Source organism: Falco punctatus (assembly GCF_963210335.1).
Source record: "Falco punctatus genome assembly, chromosome: 12".
NCBI lineage: Eukaryota > Metazoa > Chordata > Aves > Falconiformes > Falconidae > Falco > Falco punctatus.
In genome coordinates, this window is record NC_137592.1 from 33983962 (window position 1) to 34001198 (window position 17237).

General features: G+C 41.8%; 1 protein-coding gene across 4 annotated transcripts in view; it reads left to right on the plus strand.

The window, feature by feature from the left end:
- The window catches only part of TTBK1 (tau tubulin kinase 1), a 131700-nt gene that overhangs the window by 24125 nt on the left and 90338 nt on the right, over positions 1-17237 (plus strand). For 2 of the 4 annotated variants that reach the window (XM_080408899.1, XM_080408897.1), the window contains exons 2-3: positions 2953-3111; positions 11480-11627. In XM_080408899.1, coding sequence (XP_080265025.1) covers positions 3004-3111; positions 11480-11627 — 256 coding nt within the window. In that variant the 5' untranslated portion in view covers positions 2953-3003. The other 2 variants (XM_080408898.1, XM_080408900.1) reach the window with 2 other exon arrangements.

The window sequence follows — 17237 nt, forward strand, 5'->3', positions numbered from 1 at the left end:
CTGTAGCTATATTAGCAAATTCAGCTCCAGCAGGGCTTTGATTCAGCTGCAGGCTTTGATGCTAGTCAAACAATATTTTTACTATATTTTATTGATTTAGAAGGAATTAAAATAATGCATGAGTTAAAAGTGTAATTTAAATGTGCTTGTTTTCTGCCCAAAGGTAGCTTCATCCCTTTTTTTGCCCTTTCTTTGTGACATTTCTAGAGGACTAAGTTAACATGCGTTATGTCTTGCCATGGGTGTAGGCAACACTTCAGCATTACTCTGGTAAACCCTTGGTTCATAGGCCTGAGCATGTTTCTGCAGTATTGGTACTACCTCAGGAAAAAAATTTGATATGTTAACACTGCATTGTGCTGCTGCTGTATTCTAAAACAGCTTGAAATTTGTCTCAGGCTGTAATTAAATTGCCTTTTGGTTTGGCTGCATCACTCCTGCTATACCAGAGTAAACTTAGTTCTGTAATTCTGTGTTGCCAAATGGGTGCTATTCATGGTAGTGCCCAGGAGGATTTTGTTGTGTTTCAAAGCCAGTGAAGATTTATGTGACTCCTTTAAATAGCAAACATGTTATCTCTGTACGCATGTATTATAACATTGATAAAGGAAAGTGGAATAGGGCACTAGGGAAAGCAGCTCTACCTTGCCTACCTTTGTGTGCTCACAGACCCTCGTGTTCTGTCTCTCTTGTAAAATTATTCCTTGAGAATACTTTCCACCACTCGTCACTAGACCAAAATCTTATATTATGCTAATGCAAACATCATGTACCGTACTTTTTAGGTATTTTGCTTCAAAGCGCAAAATACTGCATGGCTGACTTCTCTGGAAAACACCTAAACTTCTTTCTACCTGTCTTTGTTGCTGCCCCCCCCCCCCCCCCCCCCCCCCCCCCGCCATGTCCTGGATCTTTAGTTGCCTTTGCATCCCCTGCAGTCCAGAGCCTGCACTGAGCTGCACTTGTCTTTGTGAAGTGATGCCAAAGACCTTCAAGAGTAGGGGGGAGATACCTGCCTCTATACTTGTGTGTTAATGTTGAGGGGTTTATGTTTTTGTAATACTGGGGGTTTGGGGCAGTCTATAATTTTTCTTAAATATAACTTTTCTTTTTCTTAAATACAACTTTTCTTTAAATAACAGAAGAAAAGCTAGCCCATAAAGATATTTTTGTGGGGATGCTCTTTCCCATGCAGTCTGTAGTGATGTGCAGGAAGGCTGGGTGCACAGCATATGCAGAGCTCACTGGTAGGGTTGGATGGTCAGTTTAGATGTTCTGGTGAGCATGAAGGAGCCTGGGAATGGCATTAGACTTGCTCATTAGTTAAGAAGGAGCACAAACATGCAGCCAAACACAGCATGTACTTTCTCCTTGGAGAGCTTTGCAGTTTGTTGCTTCAGTACCTGGTGACTGAAAAAGCTGCTACCCCATACAGATGCAGGACTCTTTCTATGAGAATTTGGAGCATTTTGAAACACGTTTCTTCTGAATTTCTTTAATATTCAGTTTCCTATTTCTCTTCTATCATTTTGATTGTCCTTTAGCAGATGTCAGATTGTATGAACATTTCTCAGCAGTTCTCTTACTGCATTAGTCTGCTGCTCCTTTTTTCCATGTAGTTATCGTCTGTATCTAGAATGAAGTCTTCTTTTGTGAAGATCTTTTGAGAAGATCTCTTTGAGATCTTTTGTTCATGTTTTGTTTGATCATCCTCTATGTCTTGCACTTTTGACATACTTCTGTCTGCTGCTTCCTTGTGCACACTACACACTGATCACTTCCTATCCTTCCTTCTCAGTCCTTTTATTGCTAGGGAATGAGCTCTTTTCTCTGCTTCAGCTCATAGTTCATTGGTGACTTTTCCCTTGTTTTGGGCCTGAAGAAGTGTGATGGTTGAATGACCAGCTCTAGTCTTTCTTTCTAATTCTGTATTTATATTGTTAATTGTATTAAGTCTGCAGTCAGAGTGCTGTAGTAACACTCATTTTTAGGAAGGAAAATATTTCATATTTTGGGGGAAGGACTATAAAACTGCAAAGGAAGCATGGTAAAAGATCCATGCTTAATAAGAGATCCAGCCTACTTCTAAAGCCAGAAAAATATCCTACAGGAAGAGATTAAATGCATTAGGAAAATCTTCTATTAGTCCTGTTTCAATTCATTTTCTTCCAGGAAAGTGGAGTTAATGTGTATCTGAAAGTCATTTTTATAAAAGAATTATAGCAAAGAAACTTCAAACCAAAATTAATTTCAGCACAGGCTATCTGGAGCTCCCTATAAAAGCAGGAAAAAGGGGCATGATGTAGAATGCAAACATCATAGGAGCAAGATATCTCTCTGTATTTTAATTTGATCATTTTTAGCACTGTATGTATGCTATGAGGAGGACTAATTTATACGTGGCTGAAGCCCTTTCTAACCATCCCCATCTTCTTTGCTTGGCTGTTCATCATGGTGATAGTGTCTGTAATCCCGGCTCTGTAAAGGCCCTTCTACCCTATTCAGATGCTTTTAGGCTCATTGAATGCAATACCTGGCAAACCTTTCTGATTTGTGTTGGATGTTGTGCAGTGAAAGCCATAAAAATTGCCTATGTAGCAGCTGCTCTGTTAAAGCAAGACCTTTTTGCCTGGTAACAATAACAGCTCTTGCAGCATTTGGCATTGGATTCTCTTTAACTTGTTGGCTGTCAGGCCCAAGAGCACTGGACTCCTGCATGATATAGCCGGTAATTGTCACCCTTTTAATTTGTGCTGCTGACTTGAAGCATGGTTGCGTCTGCCAAGTTTATGCATGGAGTGAGCTCAGGTGTTTGCAAGGTGAGTTTGCCTTCTTTCCTAAGAGACCAGTTCTGATTTAGTCATAAGCAAAACCTGTGGAAATGTAGCATGTACTTCTGCTGTGACCTGTACTAATTTTGTCATTCCTTCCCCCCACCCCTTTTTTCCGCAGATAAATGGCTCATTTAAATTGGGAGCTACTAAAATACTCTCTGGCTGGCAAATGCAGTGCCTAGCAGCAGTCATCAAGGACGAACCAAACATGAGTGGAGGAGGGGAACAGGTCGACATTCTCCCGGCCAATTATGTGGTCAAAGATCGCTGGAAAGTGGTGAGTAGTTCCTGCTTTGTGCTTCCTTTGGTGGCCCAAACAGATCTCTTCCTCCTGTAGTAGTGTAGAAACTTGCCCAGTTAATCCTGGACTCCAGCAAGGAGCCGTGGAGTGCTGTAGTTTCACATGTTAGTAAGATACTGCAAGAAGATGGTTAATACTGCTCTAGTGTTTGACTGTCTGGTATTTTTAGAAGACTAAACCTGCCAAGGATTTTTAGGTAGGATTGAACTGTTGCAGCAGGCTGAGTCATCTTCTAGTAAGAAACTTAGATTTCAAATTACTGTAGCACAAGAATACTACAGACATGCATATAAATACATTGCATTACAATAAAATAATTTAAAAGCAAATGTTTAAGACTGGAATGTCAGCTACCTCAAAAGTCAGAAATTCTGTGATTAGCTTGTTGGTACAACTTCTGTATAAATTTATTAGGATAGTTCTTAAAATGATATCATCCTATTAAGAGTTTGAGTTCTTCATGGGACAACTGTCTCATCTGTTGTGCAAGCTGGATGGGGTACACTGAATTAGTAGCCATTTCATCTTTTGTGTATTCATTGCATGGCTGCATATCTCACTATCCATTTAAATTAACGGCATGAGTTTGCCATTTAAATTCAGTTCTTCATGTTTCTTATTGCTGTAGTGTCTCTGCCAGATATACAGATAGATAGAGGTATTTTAATCATGCTTTTACCAGGTGATACAAGAGAGAACTATTAGCTTGCTTTTACAGATTGGGTTTCAAATTTAGTTACATCTTGATTTTTATTATTTCTTACAGACTGCTTAATATTAATGACAAAAGCACAACTCTGCTAGACACTATGGGCATCTAGGTATGCTCCTCACTTTTATAGATTGGACCTGGCTGTCTTGCCTTAGACACTCAGCAGATGAGCATGTGATTAATGGTAGTTTGTGTGCTGAGACTTCAGTAGCTTGACCAGAATCTTGCAAGAATGCTGTGTTACAGACATGGGGAGAATCTCATTCTCTTAGACATGTGTTTCATTGCCACCAGATTTGTTCAGCGGATGCAGTTCCTCTTACATATCAGGCTTTCTCTTTAGTCATAAAGTGAGGTCTCTGGGATGGTGGGGGAAGTAGCATTATGTTACCACCTCAGTTAAATAAACTAGAATATAACATGTGAAAGGATCGTGTACCATTCATACTTCCTGAAATTCTGTATTTTCTGCGAATTTTTGTTTTCTGGCTTTTAAAAAGCTGAAAAAAAATTAAATCTCATGTGTGCCATTGTGTCCATTTTTAACTTGAATTACGAGCAGTGTCTGAATCATTAAACTCACAGCAGAAGCCTTGCTAGCTTGAGCTACAAGTGATTTGTAGTAATAGCACTAAGTAGTTTGCGCTAACTAGCTATGGTAGAGCTGCCTTGTGAGTTTTGCAGTGGGCTGTGAAGAGCAGAGGGCTGAAGAGACTCAGGACCCTGAACTCACTTCAGTTCCAGGCTGTGGATAGGTTATTTCCAACAGCCCACTTCAGACAACATATTATCCTTTCATTAGCCTTGCCTTATGCCTGTATCTCTTATTGCCCTGCACAGTTCTGCCTTGCTTTGTTCTCGTTACTCCCCCGTCCTGCCTCTCTTCATCCTAGCACTTTGCTCCTGCTTTCTCCACAGCCTTCAGTTTTCTGTCTGGCCTATCCCCGCATAGTCAATTTATATTTAAGCAATTCAAACTGCTCTTCATTCTCCATGCTTCCTGAGAGCAGATGGAGAATCTCAATTTTCTCTGTGATTAGATACCAAAATGGAGACAACCCCTATTCCCCTCCCAAAGCTTTCTGGCATAGCTGAAGGAAAGTCTTGCTGTGCTCTTACAGCTCTGGGCTGAAGCACATATACTTGTTTTGGCAGGATGATACGTGTGCAGGTTAACTGACATACAGGACTTGAAACATGCTCTGTGCTTACAGACTTCTCAGCAAATACTGCTTGCAGCTTTTATCTGACCCTCGAAATTTCCTCAGAGCCTACTTTTTGGTCAGATCAGTTCACATTCTTTGCAGAGCTGCATTTAGATGCTAAGCCAGGGCTTCAGTTGTAGAGTTGCAAATACTCATTCTTCCTCATTCTCCTTTACCCTAGCTAGCTTTGACTTGTACCATTCCTACTGTTCATCAGTCTTTGAGTTTCTCCTTCATAGACAGGAGTGCTAGAATTTCTGTAAATGATGTATTTTTTTAACACAGTCTAAACAAAGTAACTTTGATCTTGGAAACAGCAGGACTCTTAAAAGCACCAAAACTTCCAAATAAAGCCTAAAATGTGCTCAGCTGTGTTCATAGGGGAATATTTCAAACTAATTTTAGACTTGAGAGAGGCACTAAATGGGGATTTAGTGACTTTGCTGTTGCATGAATCTGTGGCTGGGGAGTGCTAGAAGCTCTACCCAGTAAGTCTGCCTTAGAAAATACACAAATGTGCAGCTATATTGTCAACAACAACAGCTACCTGTAACTACAGAAATAGCCTGTTTTATAATGTTGGCTGACAGTAGTCTTCAATACCACAGTGAGGTCATTACCCCACTTGAAAGGCCAGAGAAATTACATGACTTGCTAAAGGGTGTAAATGAGAAATTCTAATTCCCAGCTCTACTCAGAGCTGGGAATTTGCCCTTGTGCTAGCTGAGTTGTGTGTTGTGAGTCTCACTGAACAGTCATTTCTGCCCCCAACAAAGTGCATACCCTTTAGGCAGGCTTGTGCTGTTCCCTAGGTATGCTTGATGTTGGTGTGGGACCAGTCAGAAATCCAAGCTGTATGGTGCTCAAAGTAATCTGGAAAAAGTATTAAAATACCTCTGTTGGTCCAAGGAAATGGATAGCATAGGATCAAGTGACAGATGAAAAAGGAAGTGTAACTTAAAGTAAGCATACAGTAGTAACATCAGTAGTAGCTTGCTTTCCTTTATCGTAGGCCTTTCTGAATCTAACCCATAGGATGCAAGCCAGACAGTCCAAGCTTTGCTGTGAGTGATGGGTCCTGCTCAAGCAGGTGTGTGGCATATTTATGTGATCCTGGGGTTCAGCTGCCAGAAGGTTTTTTGTGTAATTTGTCCTCCCATTGTGACTGCCTCTGGCCGGGCATCTGCTTGAACCTTGTAGTTCTTAGTGCTGGCATATTTCCAGTATTGAACCAATTTCTAATTTTAGATCTGTGTAATGTATTCCTTGAATTCCTTTCCTCCTCCTATATGCTGGCTGACAAAGTTTTGACAAATGAAGATGTAGTTCTCTGCAGTTAGCCTGTTGGTAGTTCATTTTCCTGTCGCTCTAAGTCAGTAAGGTTTGGCTGTCCGACAGCAATTATATTTTTGTTCTTATTTTTGGAGAAAGGCATGACAAGGCTTGTTTATGCTTTTTATCAAACCTTTCGGACTTGAAGAAGTGTTATTTTGAGTCATCATTCTTTACTTGCAGATATTTTTGATGCTTTGACTGGATGAGATTTGAACAGTACTAGAACCATGTGACTTTTGCTCAGACCACAGAGGGTGACTAGATCCACATGTGCTCTGAATGATGTGAACTGCTTTGTTCAGGGGAGGGAACAAAGTCAAACTTAACTTGTGTATGCTTTGAACTAGATGTAGGTGTTAAAGCTGAATGGGTGTATCTCTTTATTTCACCTAAACACTTTGTTTTGGGGATTCACAACTGAGACTCATTAGCAAGACAGAGCTGGCAGCTCCTGTGAGCTTTCAATACAAATGGGGACTCTTGTACATGTGTACACTCTTTGTCAGGTGTGATCTATGCATTGGTTTCTTCCAGGTTTCTGAAGTTCTTGAACAGAAGCTTTGGTTATACTTGTCCTTCCTCTGTTTATTTTGTAAGCCTTGCTGGAAGAAGCCCCAGAAACTTTTGTGGACTCTTCACCTTGTCTTGGTCACAAAGGCCATTTACAGTTCCAAGAGGGAACTTAAGACAAGGAAAGTGCTTTGTTAGTCTTGGGGCCTGTTTTGGTCTCACTCTGTGCAGAATGGCTGTAAGTGGGCTTTGGCTGGTCTTCAGATAATTTAGAATGTGGCTAGTTGACTTCTCCTTGATTGGCTTCTCAGTTCATGCCTGTTTTATGTAAGTTGGTTTTCCCTTCATCAGTAACTCCAGTCTTCCTAAGCAAGCTGAGTGGACTCTGAGAGTTTGGTAAAAGTAGGTCCACTCTTCCTGTTGTTAAGTCAGATGAGGCCTGCTAATCATTTCTGGATCAAGTAGCCCATTGAGTTGGGCTGCAGGAGTTGCAAGCTTGACTATACAAGTGCTCCTAAAAAGCAGTCACAGTTAGTCACTGTTTACCTTATCAGCACTTGAAGCCTTTGGGTGGCAACCTTGACCCTGGCTGAATTCAGCATAGGTTGTCGGCTCTCAGTTTGGTCCTTCACTCTGGATTCAGGGCACATATTCTTGTTCCTGACCTTGCCACCAATCCCAAGACTGAACCACTTGTGCCTTGGTCCTGGAGCATTTTTTCTGGGAAAGCCTGGTATTTATGTAATATCCTTGGAATGCAAACTTTGTTTAGAGCAGCGGTGTCTTATATGCTTTCTGAATAAGAGATGAAATTTGGAATTGAAGGCTGTTTCTGGTAGGGTGGGGTGTGTTGCCTTTGGGTTTTGAACTGTGACTTTGAGAGTACTGATTTGTGCTTAATAGAAAGGCTGTGTGTTTTATTTGGTGATTTTTTTAATAGGTTCTGGAGCATTGTGCTGCAAGAGTCTTGTCCAGATAAATCCAAAATATTTCAGGATATTTAAAGGACACTTCAAAGGGAGCCATCTGTATCCTGTGTAACTACTGATGCATCTACAGGGGCTTCTGGGAGTGGCTTTCCCCACCAGGGCATGACTGTTTTGTGTTGGTAATCCTGAGGGACAGGATTGAATTCCAGCTTGGGGACTTCCTGGAACCCCCTGACTGGACACTGCCACACTGAGGGGTCGAGTAGGGTGGTCTTTTTGTTAACAGTTTACTCCAAGGGCCTAATGCGGCATGAAACCTCTTAGAATATGGAAGAAGCACTGCAATGAGCTGTATGGTCATGTGGCCATTAGTGGGATGCTGAAAGGACTGAAATCATGTCTGAGATGCAGCTTGCTTAGTTTTGTTGTCTGTGTGCAAGTCCAAATAGATACCTGTGTTTGGTCAGATGAATTGTTCACCTGATTCCACAGGCTGTAATGGAAACCTGAACACCCAGCTCACATATAGGCTCATGCATTTATGTAGACTGAATCCTGCTGGTGTTGTCAGCCTGTGTCCCAGTCTTAACAGTAAATGGACTAGTGGAATGTAGGAAACAGGATCAGAAGATAATATTCCCAGAGCAGTGAGACTTAGTATGGGCTGGTGACTCATGATTACCACTTAAGTGATTCTTGTTAGATGTTCCCTTTTCTTTCTTGACTTTGTGTTTAGCAGTTTCATTATTGGTTTATTTTCCTGAGTGGTATACGCCTGTCTCTCGTTCATGTCCAGCAGAAGGCTGTGCTGAGTTCACCTTAGACAGTGAACTCCCACAGAGAACCCAAGCAATGAGGAAATGCCTGTGTGGTAAACCCCTGACCTCAGCCAAGACCCTGAGTTGCAATATAGCAACTAGCTCTGCAAAACAGAAAAGGAAATGGCTGCTGATGGCCTATGAATGTTGCTGAAAAATCAAGGAGGATGGCAGTGCTGGTAATGATGAATAGGACCATCTGGTGTGCTGGGAAAAGTATGCCAGAGAATAATTTCCATAAGAGGATGACAAAGGATGTGAGGAAGCAGAGGCAGCTTGAGAGCTCTTGGACGGTGAGGTACATCCATTGGCTGTAATGTGTGTATAAAATCGATTTTCTGATTCAGCAGAAGCTCTGGTGTTGGTCTTATGTGATCTTGGATTTGTTGCTCTGTAGATTTATATGGGTCCTCCAATTTGGCTGTTTTCACAGGTGAGCAGTCTTAATACCTGTACCTACCTTCCTGAACCTGCTTCTTTGATGCGCATATTCTTTTGCTTTTTTTTGAAGTAGCAGTCCTAGTCTGTCCTCTGTTTTTCCAGGCTCCTGATCATTTCCTTCATCCTGAAATGAACTACTCTTAACTCAGTGAGAGCCTTGAGTAACAAGGTGATTGATATTGTGCGTTGTACATGACTAGACCTTTCTCAGAACCTTATAGGGCTGCTATCCTAATCATATTGCTGTGCTGTTCCATTTATATTGTAGTAGCTTTGCATTTTGACAACTGCTGGGCATGGGAGCTGTCTCTGTTAAGGCCAGTGAATGGAAAAGGATCATTGTGTGTGACTGTGCTGGCTCAGCAATATTTCTCCTCAGATCCATTTCTTGAATTTGCAGCCCAGAGAGATGTTTGGGTAGCCTATGTTTCTTTTCTACCCCAGATACGTTGTTATATTTATTACTGTTCACTTCTGCTTGTTATGTTACCCATTTTTCCCACTGAGACTTTTTTAATCTTCTTCAAAGTCCTTCAGATCCTGACTAAACTTCTTGCCTTCTGCAGCTTTTACTGGCCCTTTCCTTTCTGTGTTGTTAGTGTGTCAGGCAACAGAAGATCTTGTGTACTGAATCCTGAGGTATTAGCTGGCATGTTGTTGCTATGCAGAATGTACCATTGTATTGACAGAAAGATTTTTAATAGCCAGCTCACTTAGTGTGAATTTCCAAGTAGAAGTAGGGCTGCACTGTAATAATTTATGAATAATATGTGCTGACCTAGTTATTGGGCTGTTTACTGTATGAATATGCCTGTTTAGCCCAGTGGAAGTTTGTGAGGAAAAATAACAAGTAAAAGGAGAAGAATGGCTCCAGACAGCAACTTGCAAAGGGTTATCAAGAAATAGCTTCAGAGACAATAGTCAGGCTGTTAATACAGAAGGTAGTACATTCTTCATGCAGAGCTCTTTTTCTTGACCTGAGAGCCAGAAAAGCAAATGGTTTGTGTCATCTTAAGAAGGGAAAAACCCCTGCCCTTGAGAGGCAAACTGGACAGATGCACAGGACAGGCCTTCCGTGATGCAGAAGGCACTAAAATATCATCTAAACCTCATTAAATGTTGTGTAAGATATGTGTCACTGTCTGCCTGATTTAGACTACTTTTTCTCTTCAAGTGTTATTGCTACCTTTGGAAAGAAGCAGCACTCGGGGCTTGCTGAGCAATTGTGAACAGAGGGAACACAAAATGCTGAAGGGAAGGGCTGCAGCTAGGTTCAATGAACAAGTGCTAAGCAGATCAAAGGAGCCTTGATCTAGCTCTGCTGTAAAACTGAATTTGTTCCTGGGCAACGTAGTGTGCTTTAAATATATCTAACATAAACAAATATAAAATAATTTTCCTGGCATAGACATTGACACTTACAACACGTTAGGAGTCTGTCTTATACATACATATGTATAACTATATGTGCATATGCTGTCAAGTCTCAGCAGAAAGAGAGTCAAGGAATCACCTTCTAGGATAGGCAGGAGATCCTGTCTTGCTCTCTCAGTGGGTGGCTACTCCAGAACAGGCAGATGATCTATCTCTAGTAGGTGCATAACAAATATGCTGAAACTTAGACTTTGAGTTTATGTCAATTGAAACTTTTGATTTCCAAGTAGTGATATCCTTCTATTGTGAAACAGTCTTCAGTTTTGCTCAGAGAGACAAAAAGGATCATTTGGTGTGGTTTAAAATGAAAAAGGAAAAAAAAGAGAGAAAGAGAGAATGAGAAACATTGGAGTTGTACTTGTGGCTTGTACGTATCTCTTTTGAAGTAATGCAGTTGGCAATTCTCTGAAACATGACATTGAAGTAACCTCACTAACAGAGCAGGTCAAGCACCTTGTAAAATATTCCAGTGGATTTTTTGTTCTGTATTTACAATCTTGTGAATGAGATGTAAACTTCATTTAACTTACTTCTTGAAAGCACTAGTTCCAACTGCCATGGTTGAGTTTTACTGCAGAGATGTGTTTGTTCAGAGGGAATGACAGTTTTTATCTACAGTGGGCTGGATAGTGGTTCCACTATCTCCTTGAAGGGTCTTTCCTTGAACAGCCAAGAACATTATTGAGGTAATAGGCGTTATCATTTGCTTTTAAATGTATTACATGTCATCACTTGCTAGGCTTGTTCTTTGTTGTTACAGCAAAGAATTTATACATAGCACAGTCAAGTGGGTAGCTGGACTTTTGCCTAGCTGTGCAGTGAAGGGATTTGGGCACAGTACAGATTAGGAGCTGAGTTTGTTCTCCCTATGCAGTAAAGAAGCTAGTGCCTGACTCTGTGAGAGCCAATTTGATATTGTCTCTCTCGCACAATGTATCAAACCTCTTTGTACTTTTTTAGTTGAAGAAGATTGGTGGTGGTGGCTTTGGGGAGATCTATGAGGCGATGGATCTGTTGACCCGTGAGAATGTGGCCTTGAAGGTGGAATCAGCCCAGCAGCCCAAGCAAGTTCTCAAGATGGAAGTGGCTGTCCTGAAAAAGCTGCAAGGTAAGGGAGAAAGCTCTTTGGAAGTGCCGAAGGTCACTGCGCACGTTAACGGTTAGAATCTGAAGTTGCCAATGTTTTTTCCGTCTATACATGGTGTTATGTTACGTCATTCAGCACAGAAAGTTATTGCATTCTGCAAAGCATCCTACTTACGTGAGTTCCAGCTACAGGGACCGTTTATGTCCACCAGGCTATAAGAATAATGAGGAGCCTTAAACTGAACTATTGGTACATTGGTCTGTGCAGCCTAGTGATACTGATTAGATAGTAAGGAATAGAGCAAACATGTCTGACTAAGAAATTAGGTTAGCTGATTGCCTCCCAGAGGAGTGGGACAATGTTTGTGAATATAGCACTGTGAGAATGTCAGAATCTCCAAGTAAAATGGTTGACTAGTAGATGAGTGCAAAAAATAGGTAACATGAAGTATAGGGAAACTGGCAATTAGTTAATTTTTCATGTACCTGACTGTCCTGAAAGCAAAGTGTGAAGTGACTTTAGGTCTTTTAGTTTTGGGAGCAGTGGTTTTGAATTATGTTATTTTGAATAATATGCCTATTCTTAATTTTGCCTAACACAGCTTTATATTGGTTTGGATGTGAAAGTCAGCCCTGGGACCATCGATTTCTATAGCTGAACCTGACAAAGCTTATAAGCAGGTTTCAAACAGATTGGGAAGCACAAAATTGGAGCCTTCCTTGACTGATGTCCAACTTAAAAAATAACACTGAAGGGGGTCTTGCCTTATGCCAGGATGCTGTTTTCTGTTTGCTCAGATGAAACTATAAATAAGGGTAAAAGTTAAAACTTCCTGTGCTGATCTTTAAAGTTGCAGTCATTCCCAGGAGAGAACTAGCAGAACAGGGTGAAAGATGCCAGCCAGTATGGCAGAGGCTGACGAGATAACACTTTAACACCAAAGGGTGCAAGGGAGCAGTCTTGCTGCAGTTGTTCGCGGCTGAAGGAACAGTGAAGGGAGGATGTTAAGAAGTGATTTCCAAATCTGCCTTTGAGGAACTGAGAAGTGCTCTTTGCTGAAGTGCATTGTGCATGGATTTCCTTGTGAAGGCAAGGCCAGCTGTTGACCGGTACGGTTTACATGTTCTAGTATAATATGCCTTTGAAGGGATGTTCCTCTTCACAGGATTCCCACTTGGGCAGAGGAAACCCGTTCCCATGAAGCAGTGAGTAGTATCCTTATCACCAGGGCTCATGCTTCAGAAGTAGCGTTGAGGCCTTATGTCCATGTCTATACCTCTGCCCTCATATGAAATCTCCAGAGATAGGATTGAATTAGAGGGTGAGACTGTTGCAGGTCTTAAGAAGCAGGGGCTACTCAAGGTTTGTGACAGATTGCCTCTAGGTAAAAGTCAGTGAATTCTTTTCAAAAGTCAAATAGTTTTCCACAGTTCAGCTCTTCTAAGAGGACTGATAAGGCCTTTTTGAATACACTGCATTGTAACAGATGCAGCTAAGCTGTGTAAAGAGAATCAGAACAAAGGAGAAATGAACGCAGGTCATTAGGAGAAAGCTTGCTGTGGATCTGTGAAAGGCCTGGATACACAGAGCTCCCAGAGAACAGCAGAGCAGGTGGCTGAGGGCTGAAAGCAATGTAGTGAGGGCAAGCAAGGCAGAGATTTAGATTTTTGCATTTAATTGTACACTTGGAACTGCTGTGAATTGAGTGAGGGTGTGACTGTGTAGAAAGGTGGATTGTTAGAATACCAAGAGACGATGCTATCGTGCTGGGTAGTGTCAATATGTGTTACATCCAGGGCAGGGAATACTTGAAAAGTGTGACCTGAAGTCACCAAATCAGAACTAGCATCAGAAAATGTGCAAGGTGTTAACTAAAACTTGTGCTTTGTCATCAGTGTTTATTTCTGGAAAACAGTTGAGAATACCAAGTGCTTGAAAAAACACCCACAGTTGTACGCAGCATGATCCTGGCAATTGGGGAGAGGGAGGGGTGGTGTGTGGATTGGGAAAATCCTTTGGCAAAGCAGTTAGCAAATATTAAGGGACAGAAAAGAGAAGCAGCAGAATTGGCTATGCATCATCTGTCCGCATTTAAGAATGACAAATTACTTCAGCCATATTTTTACAAATCAAGCTGTTCTGTGAAGAATTTAGCTTTTTTGGTTCAAGGTTAATCCCCAAATGCCTTACTGAAATAAATGATGAAGTTAAAATAAGAAATTAGGTTGTGAGAGTTGGGAATCATGTATTGTGTATGTTTTCACTGTAAGCTGTGGCGAAGAGGTGAGAAACATTTCAGAAAGGGAGACACTGACTTTAACCAAACAGTTGGTGGATGGAGTAAGTTGCTGGTATTACCATAGGTGATATCACCGGTTCATGGTTTTCCAGGTGAAAAGCAAAGGAGCAGTGTTGTCTGAAATGCCTCTGTGCTTTTCTGGTGGAATTGAACATTGCAGTCCCTCTTAAGTAGTACAGCTTTACTGTTTTCTATTTAAGTATCACACCAACATTAAAGCACTAATGAGCTGCTGCTCTTTTCAGAGCTTCTGATCAGGGTCGTCCAAGTTGCTACAGCTTCACCAAGCTTGGGATAGAGAAGGCTGACCATTAGCCCACAGTGCAGACCTGCTTCAGGACCTGATGTGCGTGCAGCTTGAGCTCTTAAGTGCAGTAGCTCCTGAGTGGTTTGAACTGCAGGCTGTTGCCAACAGTAAGACTTTCTGAGACACTTTCTGGAATAGCCACATAAGGAACACAGCTGCAGGTCCCTCACAATTTCCTTCCTGCACTGGTAGTCCACACAGAACAACTGGGGAACTGGTCAGTTAATGACTCTTCTAGAGAGTATACCTTCTAATAAGCAGCGTGTGTAGTTTTCTACTGTGAGGGTGGTCACTTGTTTTACTGTGAGGGTGGTCAAACACTAGCACAGGTTGCCCTGAGAGGTTGTGGGGTCCCTGTCCTTGGAGATACTCAAAACCCAATGGGATGTGGCCCTGGACAACCTGCTCTAGCTGACCCTGCTTGAGCGAGGCAGGTGGACTAGGTCATCTCAAGAGGTCCCTTCCAGCATAATGATTCTGTGATACTTGTGCTGGGCTATGTGAGATCACTGCCACTTCAGTATCTCTCAACAGTCTTGCAGAGTCATACTGTCCTCCTCTTAACTTGATTTTATTTTTCTTGTTGTATAATGCCTTTTCTTTATCTGTTTAAGTATTAATGTCTTTGTATTCTTACTTGCAAGGATCATAGATCATCTTCTGACCAACCTTCCAAATCTTTGTACTGTCTTGGGGCTATGAGCTGCCAGCAGTGGTGCCCTTTTAGGGTTTGGGTGAAACACGCTTGAGACGTCAGCTTGTAGATTTTATTGCTCAAACAGGTGATGAGCTGAAGCTTTCAGTTGTCCTGTTGTTACACATTTACCCAAAAAGTTTCTAGCAAAATTTCTGTCTTTATGTTGCCTTTCTTGGACTATTTTAGTGAAAATCAAAACCTCTTTGTCCCACAGAGTTGCTGTAGTATTTCCTTGTTCAGGCTGGGCTTGCAGGGCTCAGGACATTCTCTCTGGTGCTACTCTATCTGGCCAATTTTAATCAGAGCACCACAAGATAACATTTTTTTTCATCTTTGTCAAACACTGTTTGGCTTACGTTATCCTGTTGTTTCCCTCTTCTGACACGGCCATTTTCTCAGTGTGTGTTGGTAAGCTTGCTTGGGGAACAGAGAAACTGCATTCTCTTTTTGCTTCAATTAGGAATGCTGACCTCAGTAACACAATGTGTATTACCACCCTTGCTGCTCAAGGAGGCCTGCACCCTCCACAGTGCCTGATTTTACCTGTATCATCATTGCAGCATGAACAGATGGGATTTTCCATGATGCCAGGCCTCTTCCATGAGGAGTCACCATTGAAAACAAGGCAGTCTTTCCAAATCCTTACCATGTGGTGGCATTCTGGCAATAATACCTTGTTGTAGAAGCAGTGTGACCACAACAAATTATGACCTTGGACCTCTCTCTTACTTGAGATTGTACCGTGTGTTTGTCCACTGTCTGCTGTAGGTGAAGTCCTTTGCTGTTTATCAGTACCTGTCATGTGAAAGGGTGGGGGGGAAATCCTCTCAACCCCAGGTGTTTGATCTGTCTATCAGTGCCCCAGGAAAGCTGAGAGCCTTGTGCCCGACCAGTCTGTCAGCGTCCCATTACAGGGACCCTTCACTGAACAGTCCTGCTGGATCGGAGGGCAATTCAGCTGCCATTCAGGGAAACATGCCAACAGCATCAGGGGGACCCCTCAGCGGGTCTGCCCACTTTGTTTGAATGTGTTACCCGCTGCTGGCAACCGCCAGCGCCCAAAAAGGGCTCACACTAACAGTTCACAGAATAACACTCTTCATTATAAGATCGTGACAAGTTAAAATTTGTGATTGCTGGTGACAGGAACTGTCTGCAAAAACAAGCTTGAAGTGATATACAACCAAACTATATACAACCAAAACCTTAATTACTAATGACAGCTAGAATTAATTAGTAGTGTGCATAAGTCAAAGTTCTTACCCAACAGGCATCCCTATGGGGGAGAAGACAGGTTTAGCCTGTCAACTAATCCCAGAAGTTATGATGGAGTCTTCCTTAACTTCTCCCCTCATTCATTCACTTTTTATACTTTTCTTTACGCTCAGGTGGAGCTTGAGTGACTTTAGTCATACGTTCTTTCATTATTAATTGGTGTAAACTTCTCTCATTTAAAGACATAGTTGATAAGAAATAGAAAGTGCATGCTTGGTGAGAGGTGGTCATGCCTTGGAGGTGGGTAACTTTGGGATGGAGGTGCATGTTAGTATTATAACGAGATTATGATGAGCAAGGTTCATCTAAGGAGAATAGTTGTGCCACAGTTGTTGGCCCAGCAACAGACATCTCACATATTTTCCGTCTGACAGCTGCTATGCAGCTTATCAGCTGTATGGTACCATCAAGTTTCCAGCCTTGCACGGAGCAGAGCAGAGCCTGGCTGAGGTGTCTCCACTCCACTCCACCCTCCACTGCTCCTCTAGGATAGCAGGTTGTGTTGCCTAGGGAACCATGGTGGAGTAGATTCCATGCCTGCCAACCATCCCAAAGCAGCAACTGTATTTTTCCCTAAAAAGGTTGTTATAATTCTACAACTTGTATTAGGTCCCAATTTTCTATAATTTCCCCCCTCCAAGCGGTTTTCCCACAGTACCCTTTCAGCCTGACTGGAGGAGTTGCTCACCACTTCTGTCGGGCTTGATTATCTCTGGCTCGATTATCTCTGGCTCATCTGTCCCTTCCATGGATGAAGGAGTAAACAGGACTAAGTTTACCTGGAGGATCAGAAAATTTTCCGTCCTTGAAGAAGGCTGCTGTGCAGTTCCCAGCTACTGGGTGTCATGGAGAGTCCTAGTAACCATATCAGAGAGTAGACTTCTGCAGTAATAAATTCTTACATACATATTTATTTCTAACGTGCAATAAGCAACAAGCGATATGGAAGTGATATGAAAAATTAATGGTGTGCAGCAATAAGAAAGGTGTGTATGTAGTTGGCAAGTGTAGAGATAATAAATCAAAGTAATAGTATAAAAAAAGATAATAAAA